The 25,258-nt window shown below is 36.4% G+C and overlaps 1 protein-coding gene across 3 annotated transcripts in view; it reads right to left on the reverse strand.

Moving 5' to 3' along the window:
• CFAP43 (cilia and flagella associated protein 43) overlaps positions 1 to 25,258 on the reverse strand; it is a 51,817-nt gene that overhangs the window by 13,099 nt on the left and 13,460 nt on the right. For 2 of the 3 annotated variants that reach the window (XM_074875228.1, XM_074875229.1), the window contains exons 6-30: positions 24,978 to 25,128; positions 22,932 to 22,994; positions 21,723 to 21,802; positions 20,871 to 21,002; positions 19,639 to 19,755; positions 18,444 to 18,524; positions 17,473 to 17,621; positions 16,363 to 16,466; positions 15,182 to 15,322; positions 13,526 to 13,695; positions 12,656 to 12,808; positions 12,092 to 12,222; positions 11,295 to 11,451; positions 10,619 to 10,732; positions 8,937 to 9,014; positions 7,530 to 7,655; positions 6,979 to 7,083; positions 6,161 to 6,277; positions 5,138 to 5,347; positions 3,201 to 3,407; positions 2,626 to 2,715; positions 1,783 to 1,860; positions 840 to 965; positions 195 to 314; positions 6 to 113 (exon numbers count right to left, since the gene is read on the reverse strand). In XM_074875228.1, the coding sequence (XP_074731329.1) occupies positions 6 to 113; positions 195 to 314; positions 840 to 965; positions 1,783 to 1,860; positions 2,626 to 2,715; positions 3,201 to 3,407; positions 5,138 to 5,347; positions 6,161 to 6,277; positions 6,979 to 7,083; positions 7,530 to 7,655; positions 8,937 to 9,014; positions 10,619 to 10,732; positions 11,295 to 11,451; positions 12,092 to 12,222; positions 12,656 to 12,808; positions 13,526 to 13,695; positions 15,182 to 15,322; positions 16,363 to 16,466; positions 17,473 to 17,621; positions 18,444 to 18,524; positions 19,639 to 19,755; positions 20,871 to 21,002; positions 21,723 to 21,802; positions 22,932 to 22,994; positions 24,978 to 25,128 (3,108 nt within the window). The remainder of the gene's footprint in view (positions 1 to 5; positions 114 to 194; positions 315 to 839; positions 966 to 1,782; positions 1,861 to 2,625; positions 2,716 to 3,200; positions 3,408 to 5,137; positions 5,348 to 6,160; positions 6,278 to 6,978; positions 7,084 to 7,529; positions 7,656 to 8,936; positions 9,015 to 10,618; positions 10,733 to 11,294; positions 11,452 to 12,091; positions 12,223 to 12,655; positions 12,809 to 13,525; positions 13,696 to 15,181; positions 15,323 to 16,362; positions 16,467 to 17,472; positions 17,622 to 18,443; positions 18,525 to 19,638; positions 19,756 to 20,870; positions 21,003 to 21,722; positions 21,803 to 22,931; positions 22,995 to 24,977; positions 25,129 to 25,258) is intronic. The other variant, XR_012629706.1, reaches the window with a different exon arrangement.

The raw sequence follows: 25,258 nt of genomic DNA on the forward strand, positions 1-25,258 counted from the left end.
CTTACCTTTTCTTTCTCCTTTTTCAGAAGGAAATTACGAAGTCCAGCTTCTCTAGTGTTCAACTCTTCATCCAACATTAAAGCATAAGTGAGATTGACTATTTTGAGTTCTTCCTGTGAAATAATTGTAATAAAAAATATTAACATTCCTGCTGCACAGAGGCAGAGATGAAAAATTAATATTCTCTGCAATACCTGATAGATGACCATCTCGAATTTCACTTTCTTTTCAGAGAGTTTGCACAGAGTGTCATCAAAATTTTTTGTTGTTTCCTGGATGGAAGCTTCAAGTTTCTTCAATTCATTTTCCAGTGCCTGGGGAGGGAAAGAACAAGAGCAGCAATATTACATCTGGAGGAACAAACAAGCTCTGATATAGTATATCAGATGCTGGACAATGCATAATATGGAACTGTATCCTTCAGCCAAAAGGTCCCAGAAATTACTTATTTGGAAGGAGAGAGCTGCCAGGCTACCAAGTTGTGTTGTCCAAATACCACTTTGAAGGATAAATGTAATTGTATTATTTGTGTATGGCATCAGCAACTCTGGGAATGGGACCTGAAAAAAACATTTTAGGAATACTGGTACATTTGTGAGGGAAAGTTACATTTTGTCAGATATCACAAGTTTGGCACGTATTAATTGGTATAAGTAGAGATTGCCTTATTTTACTGTTTAACCTAGGACTTATTTAATATGCCACATGGTTTTTGTTCTTCATTTGTTCTTCTTTTATTTTGTTTATTATTCATTTTTAGAAGTAACTCCTGAGAAAGATCAGAAGCTTTGGTCATGAGCACTGTGAACGAAACCACTCCTTTTCTCATTTTAATTTACCCTTCTGTACTTCTCTTTTTCTTCACTGAGCTCCTTGACTTTTTGCTCGTGTTCTCTAAATATTTTCTTTTCTTCATCATTCCAAACATGCTCAGGCTTGGATATAAAAGGAGGTGGAGGAATATCCTGGAAGTATTAAAGACAAATATGCTTCAAAATCAATATTAAGTCTTCATCAGCACACTAAGAAACTATAGCATGCATCAAATTTAATGAAAGGTATTTCTTAGTGTACGTAAGGTTAAGTTACTTAAGTCTAAGTAATATATATATTCTGTTTCTTTGGTCAGTTACCTGCATCAGTAGTTCTGGTATATATATATATGTATATATTCTATTCTCTCTCACTTGCTTACAGGAATTCACTACTGGATCTTGTAAAATACAGGTGTTTTGTACTCAAACATACTACTGCCAGTATAAGATATACACCACATTTTATGTTTCAGAAACCCAAATCTAACTCCATGCAAATGTATACTTCTAAGTGGAGTCCTAATTTTTCAAAACAGATCAATTCCAGGGAGAGCGCTTGGGTCTTTTTTCTGTGACACTCCTTCACATTCTTTCCTCCCTCTACTACTGTACTCTCTATATTTGCTGAGTTAAATGGAACACAGTGTTTTTCTGTAAGATCACAGTCATGGATAATAGACCCTTCCCCCAGCAATACAGTTGTTGTAATGATAATACTAGATTATGTTTCTATAGTATTCCACTGTGATAGGGACAGGTGTTGATGGGTAAATCATATGCAAGCACTAGAATCTTGTGGGCTCTTTTGAGCCCAGTGTACGGTCTCTTATGTAGTCTATCTAGGTATAATGCAATTCTACAATTCTGTGACTTTCTTCTATCACTTAGGTTGGAAATATTTGCTAGCTGAATTTCACATTCCCTTAGAAGTCCACGACCTAAATGATATGGCAGAAACACATCTTACCATTTTCAAGATGTCTTCCTTTTTGACTTCCAGCACTCCACCCATCATGTCATTAAGAGCACGCAGTCTTTCATTGTCCTGGGAATGACCACAAAAAATATTTTAGGGTACAAAAGGAAGTGCAGCAATTGGAAGTTTGGGAATGATAATAGGGTAGTTCACCTCTAGATCACCCATAAGATTATATTGTGTGTCACTAGTAGATTAATGGTCTTCAGTGATGCATGTGAAATATGGTAAAAGTCTCAGAGATTTTTTCTGGTAGACAGATGTTCAAATACCAAATAACTTACTAGAACTGCCATTCTGGCAGTTTTGGAAAGAATACATAGGCATAGAATACTCCTGGCCAGTTGGCAGGCTAGGATGAAGGAAGTTGTAGTGTCACTGCCTCATCGTGCATCTCTTTTTGGGCTAGAATCACCTTAGGCTTTTCACAGATGCATTTTAAAGCCACGGGAGAGCCTTATGATCTTCTAGTCAGATGCCTGAAGAACAGAGGTTGCTCAGTCAATAAACACATCAAGCACAAAGCTCTTGATTGAACAGTAGCATGCATTTAGAAATGTATCTAGTCCTCAGTCACCTGATATGGTATTTTTAATTACCACTAAGCACATGTTTTAAAACTATGAGCCTAACACTAAATCTTTGCTTCCCCTAGCTGGTCTATGTAGTTCTAATCATAAACAATACTAAGAGGGAAAAGGTACACATAATTACCTACCATTTTTAATTTATTCTCCCGTACTACATTACTGGAATATTCCAGTGCAGCGTTAACTAAATAAGGCTAACCAGAGACAAAGGCCTATTCAGTAAAAAGGATACTGCTTTAAGTACCATAGCAGCAAGGTGTCTTTCCGCTTCAGGCTTAGCCAGCATTTCTTCTTTCTCTATCTCTTGTTCAGTCAGGTATTTTTCAACTTTAATCTGAAGGAAGAAAATGAGGTTCAGATGAGGGTTCTTTTCTCCAAATGTGATAATGTGTGGACTAAGAACATTTGGAAAGATGGTGTAATACTAATTCTTAATGCTAGATACATAGTTTGAAGCTACTTAGTTTCAAAATGGTGCTCAGAGAAAACAAAGAAACCCTTATTTATGGAAGTAATCCCTGCAAGACTGATTTGAATCTTATAGTCAGGAACAGGGGGAATTTCTACCTGATTTATGGGCAATTAAAAACTTTTAACAGCAATAAATTAAGATTGTGTACATTTTATTCATTTCAGATTGACTTATTAAGAGCTTTTTCCCTAAAAAGGGAAGGGAAGTAATAGAGTCAAAAGGATGATTTTAAGTACACAGACACATCTGTTTTAAAGCTTTTCAGTACTGACACAATGTCTGGAAATTAGAAGAATTAGAGAACTGTATTTGAGTGGGTGCAAGAGAAAGATTTTTTTTTCAGACACCTCTGAATCCTGAACAGTGAGTGCTCGCTCTGGTATCTCATCATCTGTAAGAGCTGGCTCCCACACTTCCACTTGGAGGTCAAGTTGTGCCAAGATTTCTCGGATCCTCACATTTCTTTCTTTCACTCGTGCTATCTCCTGCTCCTTTTGTCGTGCAACTATGTCAAATTCCTTATTAAAAGCAGTTTTCACTTTGTAAATGATGTCCTGAAATACCAAAAAAGGAAACAGCAATACTGCACAGGTCACATGCATCCATGGTTATATACCACTCCTCAAGCCATCAGAATCATAAATGTGTGTATTTGTACACACATTTGTGACAGGGAGATAAACTGGAAAAAGCCCTTTTGTGAAAATCATAAAGGCAGGGCTCAAGCTTTGTTAAATGGAGGTGAGCAATTTTTTTCCTTTTTTTTTTTCCCTAGTTTTTATTCCTTTTCTTCTATGTATTTGCAATTTGACAAAAATTCTGAAAGAAATACTGCTGCCAAAACTAGATAAAAAATTAGGCTGTCTTCTATTTGCTGTTTTTTGCACTCTCCAGCTGAAAGAAGAAAGGGCTTCAAAGAAAAAAAACACTTGATCTGTAAACTTAGAGATTGTAAATCACAGGTACAAGGAGGCAGAGTTAAGGACACACTTTCATGATTTTTAAGTGATGAAACCTGCAGTTTCAATATGCTTTCATGTGATTTTCTGTCTGACATGTGTAAGTAAAATGTGCCCAGTAAATAAACAAACATTGGAAACTAATTTTTTTAGAACACCTGAGACATTATAATGATTTTACAAAGCATATACTCCTAGTGGATTAGCATAAATAATTGATCTTAACAAAGAAAAGTAGAATATTGTGAGAGAAAACCATGTGTGTCTCCTACTGTGTCAATTTACTAAAATGAAACATGAAAAGGATTTCAGTTCTATCAACAAACTTCACATTTTGAGATGCTTAACTGATTGCAATTTGTATTACAAATGAATATTTGTGTCCATGATTATTTTGTTAATTTCTAATATAATAAGAAGTTAGGAAGTAATAAGGCAGGATGGCAGATAAGGTACAATGTTGCTGGGAGAAAAAAGGTTGTGCTCAAATGTCTAGTGAGCCAATCTAGCTCTCAGCAAGCTCACTGCATTGGCCAACACTGAAGATATATATACACTTAGATATTCGTCTTTAAAGCCATACAGTAGAACGATCTTGATACATCCAAGTTTACATCTAAAGGCACTCCTTGTGTTTCTTCCCCATCTACTTTAAACACTAGTGTATCTATCTACTAGATTTTATGTATTACAATGCATAATCATTGAGCTCTGCTACCATTTACAGCCTTAAAGAGCTCTGAGGAGGCAATGCTTTATAGTACTTTAACCACTTCTACCCTTGTAGATCATCTTCATAAGAAGCCTATTGTGTAGCATGTTTACTACTTAATAAACTGGACAGGGCAAGAGAAGTAGGAGAGTCTGATAGTAATGAATAATAAACAACAGAAACATTGAAGACTCCAAATAAAGGGATGGTAAGACTGGGGAGAAAGGAAATGGTGCAAGGATCCAGCTGACTTTTCATTAAGCAGCAAATAATAGGGAAAGTGGTCCTGTTTTCACAGGGCATGCTGAGATGTTCAAGCTAGCTTGGGCTATACAAACTCTTAAACTGAAGCACCAGTGGGCAAATACAGATACCCTCAAATTGGGTATCCAATTTCATAAAAGTGTTTTTCTTCCAGACCCGAGCTGGCAAATCCACATGGTGTTCTACTGCACTATGTGCATTTATTAGCTTTCATCTCAGTAACTCAGAGACCTGTGCAACTCCCCATTGTATAGTGTCAGTATGCCCAGAAACTAACAGTGGCTGTGAATGCTGTGAGAACCAACAGATATGAGAGAGTCACGGCAGTAATACAAATTTAAGACATCACCTTCAATAATACTATCTGATTGACTCTCTGTTCCCTGGTGTGCAAGTCCCATTGGTGGTATAGGATAGATGTGTCTCCACCATACTGAGAACTCAGACTTCCAGTCAGGCAGTAAGATGCACTACCATCGGCCATTCCTTCTTCTGCCTTCTCTCCTTCTTCCGTAGATAATACAGACTCAGAATCAGTCTCAAGACTTTTCTTCTGAACCTGAATATCACAAACATGATAACTGTTTTAATTTTGTACACAATCCAGTGGCACATCTGAAAAAATTCTAGAGGTTGTATTCTGCAATTAAGCTCAGTGATCAAAATAATACAAGTTGAAATGATCATACCTGGAATATTGGGTCCATTTGTAGGTTCCCCAGTACAAGAAAGACATGGGCATACTGGAGCAAGTCCAGTGATAGGCCACTAATACAATGAAGGGTTTGAAGGATCTAATATGCAAGGACAGGCTGAGAGAGCTGGAACTGTTTAGCCTCAAGACGGAGAAGGCTTAGGAGGATCTTAGTAATGCATATAAAAATCTGATGGTGGGGAGCAAGGACAACAGAGCCAGACTCTTCTCAGTGGTGCTCAGTGACAGATTGAGAGGAAATGGGTATACATCGAAATACAGGACATCCAACTTAAACATAATAAAACACTTTTCCTGTGAGGGTTGTCAAACATGGGAAAAAGTAGCCCACAGAGCTTGTGGAATCTTCCATCCTTGGAGATATTCCAAACCTGACTGGACACAGCCCTGAGTAAATTGCTCTAGGAGGGCTGGACTAGATGATTTCCAAAGGGCTCTTCTAACCTCAGCTATTCTGTGATTCTTTAATACTAATACATTTGTTCTGAGTAAAACCACAACATTTTGTCCTTATTTATCTTTTTAAAATATTTTTTGACAATTTCTACAGCAAGAAAACAGACCTTAGAAATGTAACTATGTAAAGAAGGGTTAAAATGCCAACCACGAACATCCTGATCTGAAATGCCTTTATGCAGTACCTCAAAGAGACTGTACCTTAAGATCAGCTGTCTCAATCTTCTTTAACTGGAGAACTTTCTCCAAAGTTTCCAGCTCTTCTTCACTACGTTCCTTCAGTGGATAATTCTTCACTTCACAAGCCATATGGAAGCACTGTTCAAATTTTTTAAAAAAACACACAAAAACCCAAGTAAAAAGTTCTTCAGAATGCATCTATCAATTCATTTTTCAATACCTGAATACTAAACAGTTATAAAAATTTCTTAAAACCAGGAATAAAATTGAGGATCAATTAATATAGACATCATAGTGAAAATACAGGGGAAAGAAAAAACACTTGCCTTTTTGGTAATGAAAATGGTTGGTTTAAAATTTTCTTTTTCTTTTTCTTTTTTTTTTTTAATGTACAGAATTCAACCAGAACTAGATTTTTTGTAAAATGACTTGGTGTTTCACCACCCCTGAGATAATCCAGTATCATCAATTTGACTAATCTCGCTCTGTTTAAAACAATCAAAATCAGGATTAAATTTTGCCTTTATGTTCTGTGTAGCAGAAGTCATACTGACTGCAGGAAAAGAGTATTTACCTCTCCTAGCAACACTGCATAAAGATATTCTCTGAGATGAAGGAATTAAAGAATTGCTTATTTGCTTATCAGCACTCTTACCCACCTTAGAAGGTAAAATCAGCCAGGCTCAGACAAAACAAAAGATTTGCATTGGCCCTGGGAAGATGTAAGTTTTTTCCCATACCATAAGCAAATCAGAAATGTGTTACACTTCTATTTATTTTGTCTCTGTACCTTAAGGAATCAATAAACTGCAGAAAATGAAGTAGAAAGCAGAGGTTACCTTAACTGCACGTCCTTTTACACACATAGCATCCCAGCATTCACGTTTGATGACATCCTGCAAGTAGCAGTTGGCTAAATTCTCCATCTCAATCTCCTTCCTCACCTTTCAAGATACAGAAAAGAAAATAACAAGATGTGGTGCAAAATAACAAGATATGGGCAATTTGTATTGAGTTATGGAAGGAAAGCTAACACGTGAGATGAATTACCAATATTTCATCATCTTAGACTATCACAGCTATCTTCTCCAAAACCTATATTACATACTACTGAAAGGCATAATTTTGTAACTGAAGAAAAGCATTCTAGAGCTTAAGCAACATGCCCAAGGCCACAGTGTCAGATTTATAGTTTCTGGCACAGATCATATTCCAACTGCCAATGTCTGCATCAGCAGCTTCACCTGCTTCAAAAAGTGACTTTAAATACTTTTAAGTGTTCCTGCTTCTCAGCAGTGAACAGCAACTTTGAGATCATCCTTTGTTCTTCAATCATTCTTTCTCCTTTTCATTGATAGTTCTAAAATATTCTTCCCCCATTCTATCATACCCTGGCTACTTCTTGTTCAGCCTCTGCTTGTGCTCTTTCCAGTTCTTCTATATCCAGGTTGAACTCGTGCTGTTCCAGTTTCTCAATGTCTGGCACCTGTTCATTTTCATGCATCATTTTCTGAATCTGTTTTTTTAAAAATAAGTATAGGGAATAAAAAGTCATTTGAATGTGAATAGAGGAAATGCTATTTTAAACACTATAGAACTTGATATCAGAGAAAATTATTTTAATTGCCTCCACTTTTAACTGCTTCATGGTAATTGGTAGAATGTGCTGCCTGTAGCTAGTGACAGAGTACTATGTGAATATATTTCCTCTTTTTATGAAAGTTGATTTGGATGTTATATGTGAAGTTGTGTATATTTTCTAAGAACCTGTAATACACAGTGCTTTATTCTGTTGTTCTGAGAAGTTTATTAAGTTATCTATGTCATGCAGTTCAACAAAGGGAACTGCAAATTCCTGCACCTGGGTAGAAACAGCCCCAGGCACCAGGACATGCTGACTGCTGAGCAACTGGAAAACAACTTTGCAGAAAAGTAGCTGGGGGTCCTGGTGGACACCAAGTTGAACATGAGTCAACAACGTGCCCTTGTGGCAAAAAAAGCTGACAGTATCCTGTGCTGTATTGCTGTGTTACTAGCAGGTTGAGGGAGGTGAGAGACATGGACATACTGGAGAGAGTCCAATGAAGGTGATTATAGACTGGAACATCTCTCATATGAGGAAATGCTGAGAGAACTGGGACTCTTCAGCCTAAAAAAGAAATGGCTTGGGAGGAATCTCATCAATGTATACAAGTACCTGAAGGGAGGGTGCTAAGAGAGTGGATCCAGGCTCTTTTCAGTGGTGCCCAGGGACAGGACCAGAGGCAATGGGCACAAACTGAAACACAAGAGGTTCTGCTCAAACATCAGGAAACACTTTTTTACCATGAGGGTGACTGAGTACTGGAACAGGTTGACCAGAGAGGTCATGGAGTCTCTATCCTTGGAGATAATAAAAATCTGTCTGGACATGGTCCTGGGCAGACTGCTCTAGGTGACCCTCTGCTTTATCTTCTTGCAGATAGCAGTATTTATGTAAGGAAACAGAAGGAAGATGAGAGGACAGTAGTTTCTATAATGGAAGGTTCTTAGGCAGAAACTAGCCTGCTGAAGGAATAGATTGCTCAAAGTATAAGAGTAGTATAAAATATTTATTTGGAGCAAAGAAAACTGAGAACCAGACAGTAGTTCCTGGCATGTTCAGCATATAGTCCCTGAAGAAGCACATCTCTTTTATTACCTGTCTGCTCAGAGTTTATGACAAGAATGTAGCAGCACTAGAGCTGATAGCCATAAAGGAAGTGTACTTGTAAACAAAACTGGTAAGATGAGCCATTACCCTTGTAAAGAAACTCACAGTTTTACGTAGCTTTTTAATTCCCATTTGCAGCTCTTCCTTCTGGTTAGAAAACCTCTGAGTCTCTTCTCTAATGACCTGACATACAACAAATATATTATTGAAAGACAAACATAGACAAGAAGAGAAAAAAAGATTGAAATAATCTAAAGGAACATTATCCGTACAGAAAACAAAACTCCAAAGGGATTAATAACTGAAATAGATATAATCCTAATTCAATACGACAATTCTTAGAATTGCTCAAGAGAAAAAAGATTTTATAACCAGGTCACAATGTAAACAGGTTGTACAGCAATAGAGCTTAAAAGAAAGAAAATATTAAAGAAAGAAGTCATTAAAAGTGCAACAATTACAGACACACTGAACTGCATAAAGCCTACTGCCAGAATTTGTTAAGTGTTTTATATTCCTCAGATTTTTCATTGTCACTAAGCACTTCCAGTGGGATATTTAAAGACATGAGTAAACTAACATCTGTTACTCATTCTGGAAGCTGTGAAATTTTCTTTGCCCCTACAGCCTTGTCAATTCATCTCTTAGGGAAAATTTCACAATTAGTCTGCACCTCTGCTTTCGAAAATAAGTTTACAATTTTAAGTAGGATGATGACTATTGATTGAAAGGGAAGGGTGTATCATTATGACATTGGACAGACTCCATCCTCTAAAAGTCAGACGCAAGTCTCTTAGGACATTAATGAGCAGCTTAAAACAACCTAGGACCACATTGCTGCCTTTCAAGCTTTGCTTCTCATCACCTGTCCCTAGCTGATACTAATAGTTATGTGGTACTCACGCGTATGCACAGCCTCACGGATTTGCCAAAAAATTCCACTAGAGGCACTAAAGTATGAACACTAGCATCAAAACAGAAACAGGAATACATGTCTGGGAGAGTGATGGAGAAGATGCCACTTTCAGTGGCAGTATGTCTTAGATTGACTTGAGCCTCTTGTGAAACTGCATCATAATTTGGAAAGTCACTCCTGAGATCACCCAGAAAGCAATGATACTTTGATTTGTTCTATCACTGAACCTCAAAAGCTGGACAAAATACACAGCTCTGGCTCATATCAGAAAGAACATCCTAGCATCCATAAATTCATATTTCTGGGGAAAAAAAAAAGTCTATACTAATATTAACATAGCAGTTTCCAGGTTCACAAATGCTAAATCCCCTCTGTAGACAGTTTTACTTATAAAAAACTTTGGTTACATAATATACTCACCTCAACGTTAACCTGAAATAAACCTCTGGGGTTTTGTAATTAATGTCATATTGCTGAGTACTGATTTATCAGTGCTGTAGAATTCATTATTCTGGTCCTTGGGAAGAAGAGAGCGCCTGCTTGGTTTCTGATAATAATCTGTGCAACTTTTTGACATTTAGAAGTTTCCAAAGGAAGACAATTTCTCTGACAATTTTTTTTTTTTTTTTGGTTTACTCCTTGTGTAGAAGTGGTCTTATGGTCTTTAGAGCTCCTACTGCACTAGGTACCTTCTCTGATGTACCTTGACCTAGGATTTCTAAGTGTCTAGATCACAATGCCTTAAAGAGAGGTCCAAATGTCAGAAAAGCTACAGAAACTAGATTCCTTTACAGTGTGTAATTTGGCACCCCAAATCACTACTGACTCTTGAAAAGTCTGGCTTTGATTAATACTTGTTCTATGAAAGTACCTTCTTTATTTTCTGACCTATCCATGTCATGTTATTGGTACTGGCTGAATACAAACTGGTGACATTTCCATCTTCTTCTGTCATCTCTACATTGGAAGATCTAAGTGGTGCTTCCTGAAATTAAGGATATAAACATCCATCTCAGGTACTTAGAGAGAATGAAAGACAGAAATTAAATAAAAAATCGACTCACATTAGAAGCAACACCACCAAATTCCAGAGTGTTACAACATTTTTATTCCCTAACTAGTTCCCAGATTTGGTCCTGAAAACCCCTGCAAAGCCTTTTGACTCAAACAGGCTGACTGTACTAATCTCTGTAATCACTGCTTTGCTTGATTTCAACAGAAAAATATACGACTAGTAACACAATGTATAGCAGTAATATCACACTGGGAATGACACACAACTTTACATGAGGAGAAACTGACTTTCGTGGTGTTTTCTGTGGCTGAAGAAACGAAGTGAAATTGAAGATATGAACGTCATCTTCCCATGACTATTTCATTTCTTTGATAATACTATTCTGCAAATTAATAATCAAGTATATTCAGCCCATCTTCAGGGTATTCTGTTTTTAGCAAAGGATCAGAGTTCGTTTTGAGGACAGTTTTTATCATGTGTGATTTTAGGATAATGATCAAACTTTTTTTCCCCATAAAAATAGAGAAATCACCTCTTCTGGAAGTGATGCCGATGTGGATTCTGGGTCAAACTGCCATTCTGCCATAGATTTTAAAACAACATTTTCATTTGAAGTAGACTTGTTCAGTATAGCAAAAAGAGATTGCCAGTGAGAAGCAGCTTCCTTAACTTCAATTTTCTTTATCTTCCTAGTAAACAGAAATTTTTTGTGTGTTATGGAAAAGGACAAAGTATTAAATATTCTTTATAACACAATTATTAAGTTGCTTTAAAATGCCTATTTAATATTTTTAAATATGATTCAATTTTGTTTGAATTCTAGAATTGCATAATTAAGTGAAGTTTCCACAGAATTAGAAATTCTGAAAGATTAATTACCCAAATTAGAAATATTGCTCTGGCGGAGTCATCTTTAATCTATGCATCTACCTGAACGGCTCTCTATAGCCACAGTTGAATTCCCATTAAAGCTGTGATGTCTCCTAGTTGCTGAGTTAAAATAGTATCTCATGAGATTACATCCCTTACTTCCAGAGAGAGCCCCTTCCAGATAGTTTATATGAGAGTGATAAGCAGCTCACTATGGGTAATATTTATCAGAAGATACTCCTATATCTTGTATTGCAACCATATCCAAAGTACAAAACTTTTCATGAGCTAGGGAGACCACCACTAAAGATGAAAGGAGTGATTTTATTTCTATCCAATTCTTCTCCTTACTTTGAGACTAATAAAAAGGAAGTCTAGAATCACAAGTAGATGCAAAAATTAGTCTGTCAGGATGCAAGAAATTACACCATCAATACTGGTCTGCCACTTTATACATACTTCCATTTCAGACACACCAGGGCACCATCATTTTTGCCATTAATGAGGATGAATTTGCCATCCAGTGAAAATACCATGGATCTGATTCCCCCTCCTTGATATGAGTGACAGTGCTTTTGAGCAAGTATATCCTAGAAAAGTCATAGAAGCAGTATCAGCAAATACATTTTTCTAATGTCTGTAAATTCTGCTTCTTTATTTTAGATAAAAGTCAATCCAAAATGTCAATAGAAAGTACATAAAAGACTAGGAATTATGAGTTTAAAATTTTTTACTACAGATGGGGCAAGTTTGTAGTATATTGATTTTGCAGGAGATAAAGAAGAGTAGTAAAATTATCCACCCTAAGATTTACTGGAGAAGAAAGTAAGTAGTTTGTATGATCATATATATATTCATTATAAAAATAGTTGTACTGTATAATGCTATGTCAGTTCATGTTCAACATAAATTTTTCTGAAACACCTTACATTCAAGTGAAGAAAAGCTTACAGTGAAAGGAAATAGCTTCACACCTCTTTCTCATGTGAACTAAACAAAGCCTGTGCCTGGATGCCTCCCTACCATAGTAAAGGTATGATAGATGAACAAAATGCCATCCTTTGCTGCTGACGCCAGCCACCGGCTGTTGGGTGATAAACGGAGGAAACCTGATCCAAACTGCTTGCTAGGAGTCCTCTTTTCTGATAAAAATACTGATGGATCTTCCAACATATTCTGCCAAACAAACACAATATTAGTAGCAGTTCAGATGATAGAAATATCTATGCCATTTTGAGACTAATGAGAGCTTTGTGGGTTATCCCATGCATTGCAATGTAAAATATTGTTGGATTACTGAGCTCAGGAAGCAGTATCATTGCTACTCACTATGTTTGGGCCTGGAGTTTCTTGGCTCAGAAAGTACAGGACTCGTCAAGGAGGAATGCTCACCTTTGGAATTCACTGTCTTGCGTGACCTAACTCTTAAACTGAGGGAGACCAATTAGCTGCAGAGAGCTCCCGTTCATCAGCAGGTACTGACAGTGGTTTCCTGAAGCCCCCAGTACTTCGTTGTGAAGCAGGTCTGGGCTGGGTTTACAGTTGTGTCTTAGAGTCATGGGCTCACATTGGCTCAGTTTCTTCAGTAGGAGGATATTCAGGTTACTCAGCAGACTGTACAAAAGCACAGCTCCAATAGAGAAACTACATGGGACGTACCTGCAAGCTGTATGAGTTTTAAGAACCAATATTTGGCTTTCTCTGTAACAGAACAAGGAGGTTGCTTTTGCAAGGTTTCTGAGCAAGTGCTAGGATACTGAAAGTTGATGTATATGGATGAAGTAGGTATTTTTAGTGCAGAGAGGATTTCTTTCTTTTATATTCACTTCATCTACAGCCTTTGTTCGCTGGTAATTAACCACCACCAAAAATAAAGCAGCTTTAGAGAATTACCTCTTCAGAGAGATGGTATTTACAGATGAAAGGTGCACAGGCACAGTAGCCATACACAATGTTATCCTTCAATCTAACTGCTGAGCTCAAAGGGTAATCCAGATCATATTGCTCCTCTTTAATGGCATTAGCATTAAGCATTCCTTGTTCATCAACATACTTGTCATTATCTAAGATTGAAAAAAGAAACAGGGAGGAAGAGGCATCACTACCACTAATGCAGGTGCTTCACCTATCAAGTAATTAGGAAAACCAGTCTCAGCAAGGAGCGAGCATGATGTGAGTTTTCAAGGAGGAGACTGGGAATTAAGATACCTAACTTTAACTCTGTGGGTTGTGCTGATGTAGCACACTGCAGTGAAGCAGAAAGATAGTTCTAGCAGCTCTAAAGAAGTACTAGAAACAGTTTAATCACAGTGATGTGACAATTTGTATACACGAATTTACCCTGCTTCTTGGGTATTACATAAGCAGTGCTAATTAGTTTGCGTGGAAGTTCATGTCATCATCGCCTTCATCTAGACTTGTTTAGGCATCTCAGCCATGAAGTACCACACAGTACATACTGGGTGGTATTGGTTGAAACACTTAAGTTCACATCTACAAAAGGGCCTTTTATTCTTTTTGGTTCCTTAATTTGAGCTTTAAAGAGACACATTAAATTAAGACTGATGCAGTAACTGTAGATCTTCAGCAACATTGAAAATCAAGCTCCATTTTATATGTCTAAAAATAGGCACAAAAAGAAGCCCAAGATTAGTGAATATTTAAAGAATATACTCACTGAAAACTACTTTTTAAAAAGTTTGTAAATTGTAAGACCTTTTAAAAATTAAATATAAATAACTAGAAAATCTGATACTAGGCTTACTAACAGTTTGACAGAAGTTTTCTCCACAAAAAGGCTTTGTTAGTAAATCAATTGCATATAATGTGAGCAAAATGATACAAAAATATAAATGATGTTAGTAATGAACATAGGCTGCCTTTCATTGTAATGTGATAGATAGAAGACATCGCTGAAACCTCAAACTATGTTGATTTGGCAACTCTTAGGTGGAAGAGACATAAAACTGGAAGTGCATGGTGGGATACAAGTTAATCCTTTTTAAATACAGTGGATTTTTTCCTTGGTGCTTTTATATAGAAAACCTATAACAAAGACAGGGAATCATTATTGTTTGAGTTATATCAACCTTTAACCTCTTTCTAATGAGCTGTTATATACCTATAATAATTCTTTGAAGAGGTTGGTGGGATTGATTCCACTCTGAACACCTGATATGCTAGTCTGCATACAGGTGATGCCGAGCCCAAGGCCTCTTTGTGGCTGGCTTTGGGCATTGCCCACACAGTAGTAATAATAACAACATCAATAACAACAACAACAACAACCAGTAGTAGTAAAGTGGTGGCTTTATGATTCTGCAAGTGAATTACTTCTTCCTTCCTCAGCTTTCTCTCAAAATATCAGTCCTTCTGCTAAAATGATTCAGCTGACTATAAGTCTATAGACTGCTGTATGAGAAATGGTGTCCTCAGAGAATGTACAGATGTGATGAAGAGATTAAGACTGTTAGTATTTTGTGTTAAAGCAGGGCAATAATATGTTCTTGCCTTAGAAAAATATCACATAGTATATATTTCAATTCTTACCTGTTGTGAGTCCTGAAGATAGACAAAAAATTTCCAGTCTTGCTCGCTGGACTTCTGCTACATTAAGAAGTATCATCACTTCAACTAAGTCATTCCTGAAGTCAGAAACTACAGAAAGATCCAGAACTTCATCTGTCAGCACTGAAGCAGGTAGGGAACACCAGTGTAAATTGTTACTGAAGCATGGTAACATTGGTTTTACTAAGATATCACGTGAAACAAAAAGACATCCCTGTTCAGAATCCATGTCAGGTCAACCACACAGTTCTGAACTTGCATTAAAATGTCAGACAAGCCACAACCTGGTTTCAGAAAGTGCTGCATGCACACAACTTCAGCTTGAGGCATCAGGTGCTGAGAATGCTAAGCACCAGAGTGTTATTATTACACTAAACATTCAAATCTGAGTTTACATCCAGCTTGAATTGTAGCAATTTTGAGGCTGTCTGCTGATAACTAGCAGATAAAGCACAGAAAAGCCCTACTTTAAGAAGCCAGTCAGACAATGAGAACATGATCAGGCAAATTCTGAAAATTATCTAAGGACATTTCATTCTATATTTGTCAAATTCATATAAATAAAATTATGATGAAGATCTATATGCACAGATGTGATCTGTTAAGTATAATTTTATTGGAATTGAGAGACTGTATAAACAAATTTACAAATTTCAAAAGAATCTTTTTGTGAGTTAAAATTCCATCATTTTTTATTCTTCAGTATCAAACAGCAAAGTTGACAATTCCAGCGGTGCCCATGTTAAAAATGTCTGGGATGGACATTTGTTACAGGAGATTTCAGTCAGCTATCATGACCTACAGTTTTTTAGTCTAAATTCTCATATGGTGAGCCACAAAGGTCTTAAGTTCTTTGCCAGCACTATTACTTTTGAGCTGGAGCTGTGGTTGGTCAGTATATCCATTCTCTTCCCTGTGATTTATACATGCCCTGGGAGAAAAGTAATATTGGTGCATTTGCTAACTCAAACTACAGAGAAAAGAAAGAAAGAAAAAAAAAGATTGTCCAGGATAAAATATGCTTAGGAAACGGGTGGGAAAAATATGTTTAGTCCTCCAAAAAAATAAGTAGAATGGGGAGTTGCTTAGTCTGACCAGCAAGTATACTTAAAATATAGCAAATAGTGAAAACACAATGTAGTTAATGTTGTTGCATATATTACCTATGTATCCAAGAACTTGGAATAATTTTGAAGGCCGGGCATCTAGAATAAATATGTGTCCTTCTGTAGCTCTAGCGATAAGAAACTGGCCACTCTGATCATAACTAGGTAAAATACAAATCCAAGTAGAAAACAGTTCAATACAGTCAATAAAAAGCATCAAAGAATTCCATTCTCATAACTCTGTTGACTTCATTGAGGGCATAAACACAACCGAAATTTCAGCTTCTAGGTTTACAGGGTTAGGGCCTGATATAAAGCCCAGTGCTATGAGTGCAATTTCTAATTGAGTGGGTGGTCAATCTAAACCTAATGATGCTCCCTAGCAGTCTAGTTAATAACTTCATTAAATCTTTCTCTGAAATTCACTTTAAAAAAAAATAAAACTACTATACAGATTTTGATATTATTTTGAATAGACATGTCTTTTTATTGATTTGACTTTGAATAAGTTGCTTTCTGTATCTATTTTTAATGTTTTATCTTAGGTAACTGTGAAAAGAGATCACACCTGAGTCTCCAAATAACAGGCAGATTTATAATAAAGTTTAATAGTTCAAAATCCATTCTATTTTTTAAAAAGTAGAAGAAAAATACTCTCAGATTTTGCAATAATTGAAAAAAACCCCACCAAACAAAAAAAGCCTTTTAGATCACTAAAGCTAATTACAAGAGGACTAGTAAATTCTGGAACTGTAAGAAAATGAATAATTAACAATGGTAATAAAAATCCACCATATAAGAAAGTATGACCAAAAGGCTTAAACTTAACTTCACAAAACCTCAAGTGAGAAATAACCCTCTAAATTCAGATACATGGAATTGTACATAATTACTGCATATAGTGATCCATCAGAAGGGATCTTATACATCAGTATCTTCAGTACTCAATTAAACCTTCTTAAAATACAGCTTTATTATATTTCTCTCATATAAATCCTGCTACTACTCCTCTTGCAAGCAATTCAGAATATGTTGGAAAAAACTGAAGTTGTTAAAATATTTTACTTTGCTATTTTTAGAATAAAATCTTTGATTTTTTTGTCCAGCTAACAGCATTACTCAAGCAACAAATTGACAATATTCCTGCCCTTGTTACTACATACTTACTGCAAAGATAGCACTGGAAATTTGGAAAGAAAAATTCTGTGAACAACCCGTGGAGCTTCAACTTTGGTAACATCAAGGAAATAGATTTGACCTCTTTTGGTCCCTACAGCAACACTGTTGGAGGAGGGACAGCAAGCCATAGCAGTTGCCTAGTTGAGAAGTAAAAGATACTTAACAGTTCCATATTTTTTTATATATTATGCTATGTGCTAGTATGCAATTTCTTTTACTATTTGAAAATCCCCAAAATTTTGAGAAGAAACCCCAAGTGGTTTATCTAAAAAACATTTTTTTTTCAACAAAGGATTTTAGAGACACTGTAGGAATTTTACCTATGTTCTGTATCTACATCTCGAAAGCTAATTCTGCACTCTTCAGAAAAAAACCCCATTATATCCACTATCCAGATTTTAAGTGAAAGAAGTTCCACCTAAATAAAACAGTGAGTGCACTGTTATGTGTACATCTGTTATAGAAAGGGCTTTCTTTTCCTACTATGTCAGTTTTCTGGGTGTGAATGCATCTTAAATCAGAACAAAGCACTAACAGTTTGAAATACTCTTATCAACTTAATTCTTAAAACCTGTTTTTCAGATCAGTCAAGGCATTTAGTTTTTATACACTTGAAACTTTTCTTTTGGTTCTGACACTCATTAAAAATAAAATTTTAATAAAGTAATATAATAAAAATTTAGATTGTTATTTACAAATATGTGCTTAAAGACACATCACTACAACATTAGGTTGAAATGTTTCCTCTGCTTTATGACCAAGTTAAATACATAATTAGTTCAAGGAAACATTCTCAAAAATAATATTTTTAAAATCTCTTTCATGGGTTGTTCAAAGACACTACTGAGCTTTCCTCAGCACTGGTTGATCCAAATCTGTGGAATATTATGCTATGAATTGAAAAGTATTAAAGAAAATTTTAAGTATCAGTCACTATATAAATTCCTGATTACATGTACCTCAATATCAAGGTTTAGCTTGCTGAGGCAAGTTCCATCTTCCAGGAGCCAAACTTGTACTTCACCTGAAATTGTTACAGACTGTTGAACAGAGAAAAACATAGTCAAAAGAAGGTAAAATAACCAAATAGTCTGGAATTGACTAGTGATCTCCTATAGAATATAAATTCAACTAATGTTTGAGCATAGCAGATCAAGGGTTACTAGTTTTGCTTGGAATTATCTTGCTTTTTGTTTAAGTCCAGTTGCTGCAAGGTACACCTAACTAATGAAAACATTTAATATTTTTTGTGAATTGCTGCAGCTACAGGAATGGTCTTTAAGCAGAATGAGACAATCTAGGGTAAAACATGTAAGCTTGATCAATATTGGCACTCCCACCATTCAGCCAGCAATAGAAAAACCTGCTTAAAATTTTCTTTGCATAGGAAAGAGCTTAAGGAGAAGTCTTGTTTTCTCACATGAAAAATGATACATATCATAATGGTGCTTGAGTTCTTATATCCAGGCAATTTTGTAATTCCACAGTAAAGCATGGCTAGAGATCAATCAATCCTCACATTACTCATTCAAAGTCAGGTAAAATTTATTGTTCCCATGCTAACGACAAACAAACAGATTCAGCAAACCTAATTGATTAAGACCCTAGGGTTCCTAGGCTGGCTACTTGAAAAATTCATGGCCTGGAGATGAATCAGACTTGCTGGCTAAAATATATGTCTTCCAGGTGTTAAAGAGATGGGAGGAAAGTAAGGAATTTCTCAGAATGGACAGATCCATGAGTAAGGCCTTCTTTGTCTCTGAACCCAGGACAGAGGCATCTCTCAGGCTGATCCAATTTGTGCTGAAGGCTGAAAAGATCAGTAGGAAAGTCTTGTTCCAACATCTATTCTCTGAACTCCACTTTTTGCTCAGCTATGCTCCTGAACAATAGTGAGACACACAAATCAACAGCAGAACCAAAATGACATTTTAGCAATCTGTGAATTATCCGCCTGTGTTCTAGGGCAAGTTCTGACCCTTTTATAGGCCATACCTGAATTAATGCCATTTACTTCCTTAATGAGACGTTACACAACTGTAACAAATATCAGAACGGCCCCAGTCTCTTCAAGGCTTTTGATTTTGACTTAGCAACATATTGGTTACCTGAAAAGTGCCACTATTATATATAAGAAGGAATGCCATTTCTTACCACACAGTACTTGTTCCCTGGAGTAAGAAAATCAGCTGCCAGAAAACAACTGCTGCATGTGTCCAAGAGTTTGACAGTTTCTCCACTGCGGGCAGGTTTGTAAGTATAGACTGTCCCCTGACAAATAAAGAGAAATAATCCATCATTGGGCTATGAAACTTTTCATTAAAAGCTTTTAAAGACTTCAACAAAAAATACCCATCTTTCTGAGCTTCACTCTTCAAAGTTTTATATTTGACTCTAAACTGAGGTAAAAAGTGCCCAGTAGAATTCAGCTGAATTTACTGGATTATATTAATTTACACTAGCCAAAGATCAGGTTAGTTCATTTTAGAGTGATTCAGCTAGTCACATTTTCAATAAGTTTTGTTTCTCAAAATTGCTTTAATAAAATAATTTAAACCCACCCTATTTCATGTTACTCCAGGCATCAATAAATATTCTAAAACAGCATAAAAGATAAATCATAAATCTTAAGCTTTAAGAGTTGTTTTTATCTAAAGAACTCAAAGCCTCTTAGAAACAATTCATAACTAATGTTGACAAAAATTTTAGAATTTCTCTACTCATTTTACAAAAGGAGGATAAAATCAGAGAGTGTGACCAAAGTTACCATTGCACTGCTGTCCTGAACACAGAACCTCCTGACTCTCACACACACACAACATTTTAAGAGCTTTAAAAATGTCAATTTAAGTTATTAAAGGTCTGGAAAAACAGGTGGAATTTGAGAATTTTGGACTCTTGTGTAAGATTTCTGGACATCAGGCTGGTCGAAGAAGAATCTTGGACTGGGTTGCCAGACAAATTCAGGTACACGTACAGAACAACTCTACTGGATAGTCACAGTAGGTCTGATGTACCCAAGCTACACTTCTCTTACTGTGCAGGTACACATCAAGTCTAGAGCTCACACTCAGTAGGTCCCATGTGACCTGGACACACTGAAGACCCTGAATATGTACTCCACTGTACACACACAAGTATTTCCGTTGGGAAATCTCAGCATTAGGTACTTTATAATACACCATCTGTAGGAGACAATTGTTCTCTGCTTCATTAAAAGCCTTTCCAATCTTTCATTAAAAACACAAGATGGACTAAGTTCACTTTTGATATAATTTGTTAACTTGTGTGATTACATTACAGACATTTCATACTAATAGTATCAGCAAACATACAGAATCACGGGAACATCCCATTATGTTATGCTGTTATCTCAAATGCTATACCTGGTCAGTGACAAGCAGAAGTATGGTGTAATCAGGAGAGAATATGAGGCTGGATATGGGTTGTAAGATATCAGCGCAGATTTTCATCTCATACTGCAGACCTTTGATGTGATAAAAGAATAAAATGCCCTCCTGTGCAAAAAAGTACAAATCCGCATGAGGTCTAGGTCACTCTGGCAAACTGAATTGGAAGAACTTCTGAAAATCTCTAAAGTAACAGTGTTTTACTGTATCCCATCACTAATGGTCTCATTCGCTTTTAGTATGTTTAAATTCAGAGGGCTCTTACCCTGGGTAATGAATCTATTGGAAAATGAAGGTGTTCTTTAATACAAGTCTTAATAACAGTCCATGTTTGATAACAACAGACTCTCTCATCAGTTAATGCTTAAGATTTCATATTGGGTTTTTTGAGACAGTATAAGAATTTGTCCTACTCTTAAGCAGTAATGTACAATGGCATTGTTAGTTTGGGTTAAATATTGAGTTAGATTTTGAACAAAACAATTTGGCAATTCTCTTGGCCATTTTCTCTCCTTTCCTATGTTTTGTCCATCCTTCTTTTCTGTTTCTGTAGAATATTCTTTGTCTTTTGCTAAAAATAGCATTGTCCTTTTTTGTTGCTTCTTTGACCACAAAAATGGAATCTCTTCCCATCCTGCTCCCTTCTGATTTCTTGTCTCAACTCTTAACAAAGAAAATATATACAACAGGGAGGACCTTTACAGTTCTGCAGCCCTCCACTTCTTTCTAACTCCTGTCTTTGCAGTGAACTTTGCAAATATACTCCATCTGAATGTTCTTTGATTTTCATACAATAAGAGTAAGTTAAAAGCATAAAGGATGCCTTACACTTCCAGCTGCATACAGGCCCTCCTTACAAAATTCCATGGCAAATAAAACTGGTTTTTGCAGATTCTTTGTCTTGCCACCTGGGAGCACAAAACCAACATATCAAATTTAATTTATTGTAACAATGTGTCTCAACTTCGATCTGGGGTGATTTACTATTTGTGAATAAAAAGGCTCCTTGGGCTATATATTCTTTGGACTTTTTGCTGTGATAAGGAAGGAGAAGGTTGGTATACATAGTCTGAAATGACAGTACTACTGTGGTCTGATGAACTAGAAATTAACTTGAGAAATCATTTGATTTTGTAAACGTTGATAAATAGCCACATCAGAGTTCGTCAGTAACAGAATCATTGAGTCATTTAGGTTGGAAGGGACCCTAGAAGTCCTCTGATCTAACCTCCTGCTCAGCACAGGGCCAACTTCAAACTCAGAACCAACATCAAAGTTAAATCATGTTGTCCAGAGTCATGTTCAGCTGAGGTCTGAATATACCCAAGAATGGAAATCCCATAGCTTCTCCAGGCAACTTGTCCCAGTGTCTCACTACCTTCACTGTGAAAGGGTTTTTTTTTTCCTAATATCTACCCAGAATTTCCATCGATGCAAATCATGTCCTTTGCCTGTCTGGTTCCAACTTCTCTGTAACCTTTCATTAGGTAGCTGAAGCAATAGCAAAATCCCCCATTTTCTTTTCTCCAGGCTGAACAAACATAGTTCTGTTCTCTTAGCCCACCTTTGCATGTCATGTACTTAGACTCTGCAATAATCTTTGTGGCCCTGTGCTGAATGTCATCCATTATGTATCTTTTTTGCACTGTGGAGTCCAAAACAAAGTGTTTGAAACAAACCCCTAAATCCTACCTCAACTAAATTACAAGTGATGTCAGTTCTAAAAAAAACTACTAAAGCTAAGCAGTAGGGAACCTATTCTAGCATCGCTTATTCCAATTTAAATTAGAATAAACAGAAAATATTTTACTGCCACTGTTTCTCCTGAGGCTATTCATTTGGCTGTCTGTTAGCACAAAAGCTATTAATCATTTGTCATGTAAACATATAACAGATTGCCATCAATGTGTCTTACAGAGGCCCGTGCAAACTGAGTTTTTCTAACCAGTGGCTTCCAGCTGTACTCACTTATTATTACTACTGGACAGCACTGGTGCTGCCTAAAAATCTATTAGTTTGATCTGAACATGGAAATACCTTTACTTTTCTGTACTTCTCTACGAGCATATGACACCACGTCCGACAGTTTACACATGTATTCTGGACAAAAGAAAACAATTTTATAACATCAACTTTATTTATATGTCAATATTGCAATAAAGATCGGTTGTACTCCAGTCTACTGAACGAAAGGCCAAGTTCAGTATACTGAATCAAAATGTGCATTCTTCCCCAATATCCACCATTTCTGTCATTTATGCAGCTGAACAGGCACAATCTTTCTGTGATTCAGCTTACAGTTGTAAAAGGGAGATAGTAATACTTGACATAGAGAGTAAATGCAGATTTATCTATGTTCTAATGCTAAATTCTGGTATTGTTACTTCTAACCATTATTTTTTTTTATTTGATGTACATATGAAGGAAATTCAGTCAGTCTGAAAAAAATGCCCAAGTGAAATGTTGTGGCTGCTTATGATTCTGTTTGCAATGGCATAACAGGAATTTAGCAATGTGCATAAAGTTGGACATGCACTTAAGCATTGTGCTAAATAGACACAGATTGCAGTATGTTTTAAATTAAGCAGAAGCTTCAGTACAATATGTTACACAGTTTTAGGACAGCCCTCAAAGAAGAATATACAGGCCAAGGAAAAAAGCCCTAATGGCAAATATTCTTGTTGCCTTCTACTGAACTGGCAAAAACATTTCTGGTCACACCTCAGCTTTTTATTTGTTGATGATTTCCAACTCTTGATTTGGTAAACTTAAAACTCGGATAATTTCAAAAGCAGAGAAATAACGCTGGTTTGTTGGGTTTTTTAAGAGCAGTCTCTGTTTCTGTGTTAACAACTGGAACTGAACAGAGTTACAGTACTTTGGAAAAGTCAGGGATACTTGCTGCAGCTTAAAAAATAATGTATTACATGGCAAAAGAAGAAAACAAAATTATCACCAGCCTGTCTATTGACAGTGATTCAGTGGTTATTAGAGAAACAGTTTTATGCTGGTCTACAACAGAATATTACCCAGTTCTAGTGCTAGGGAGAAGCATGTTCCAGTACTCTTAGACCTGACTGAACCAGTGAACTTCATGTGCACATTAGGACTGACACCTTCCATCCCTGCAAAGGACGAAAGAGTGCAGGTTGCCATTGCCAGAACACTTTATGCTGGCTGTGTCTCACTGTCCTCCTTCCTGGGAGCCCTCTGGATGGGCACAGAAGGGTAGCATGTGACAGGTAGCACAGGAGAGACCTCAGGATTCCCAGAAAAAAGAAGGCATGGAATGGGCTGCTGTTGCCAGAAAACTTTAGTCAGTCACTACTTTGCCAAAGGTCCCCATGAAAAAGACAGGTGGGAACATAGATAGGGCAGACAAATTGCCTTGGCAAGTTGCAGTCAGTGTGAGGTCCTCCCATTCTAGAATAAATTAAAAGCAGATTTCTTTGTTTGAAGCCAAAGACATCTTCTGTTCATTCTCTGTGCTTCATACTTTCTGTAATAAAGCCTGATAGTCTTTACAGCCTTGTTGTCATTAGAAAATAGTTTATGTAAGAGCTGACCTTAAGGAATTCTATTAAGCAACATTACATTAAATTCAGTTTTGTTGTTTGAAGACTCATCATGAGACTTCAAAGATGTGTTCTAACATTATCTAACATACCAAATGAGGACAATCCAATATTTCATGCAAAATAAAATAAATTATTGGTATTTAACTAATAGTAAAAAGACTGCATATAGCTCATACATTCATAGTTTAATGTTAATCCAGTAAGGCTGGTTAATAAGATCTGGGCTCCTGAAACTATTGTTCATTTTATCAGTTGGATGTATTTAGAGCTTTTTGTCTTTTTTTGCCAAATTAAAATGAAAGCCAATTATTGGGTGCTAAAAAACCCACACAGAAGTTCAAAAGACATTCCCAATTGTTTATTGTTGAAAGAAATATGGTTCTACGGTATAGCATTATAATTTCTGCAAGGTATACAACAGGAGAACGGAAGAAAGCAAAAAAAGCTTTCACCTATCCACTTTCTTCCCTACTTGAATAAAATACACAACGCAGCTATTTTTTACCAGGTAGAGGTTTTTGTTGAAGAACAGAAGCACTGCATCTTTCAGCATCAATTGCCAAAACATATCCTTCTTTACAGCCCATGTAAATTTCTGAAGTTGCAGTCCAGCAGTGGGCAGTGGGACGCACTGAAGGCTTCAGGTAATCTCTAGGCTTCGGCACAAAAATAAACAAGTTCAATCAACAATTGACAAACATCTGTACAAGCAGTTACATACATTTTAAGGCAAAAAAAGATCATTACCTCATAAAGTCTGATCATTTGTATAACATCAGCCTTATT

The sequence above is a fragment of the Strix uralensis genome, chromosome 7 (genome assembly GCF_047716275.1).
Source record: "Strix uralensis isolate ZFMK-TIS-50842 chromosome 7, bStrUra1, whole genome shotgun sequence".
Lineage (NCBI taxonomy): Eukaryota > Metazoa > Chordata > Aves > Strigiformes > Strigidae > Strix > Strix uralensis.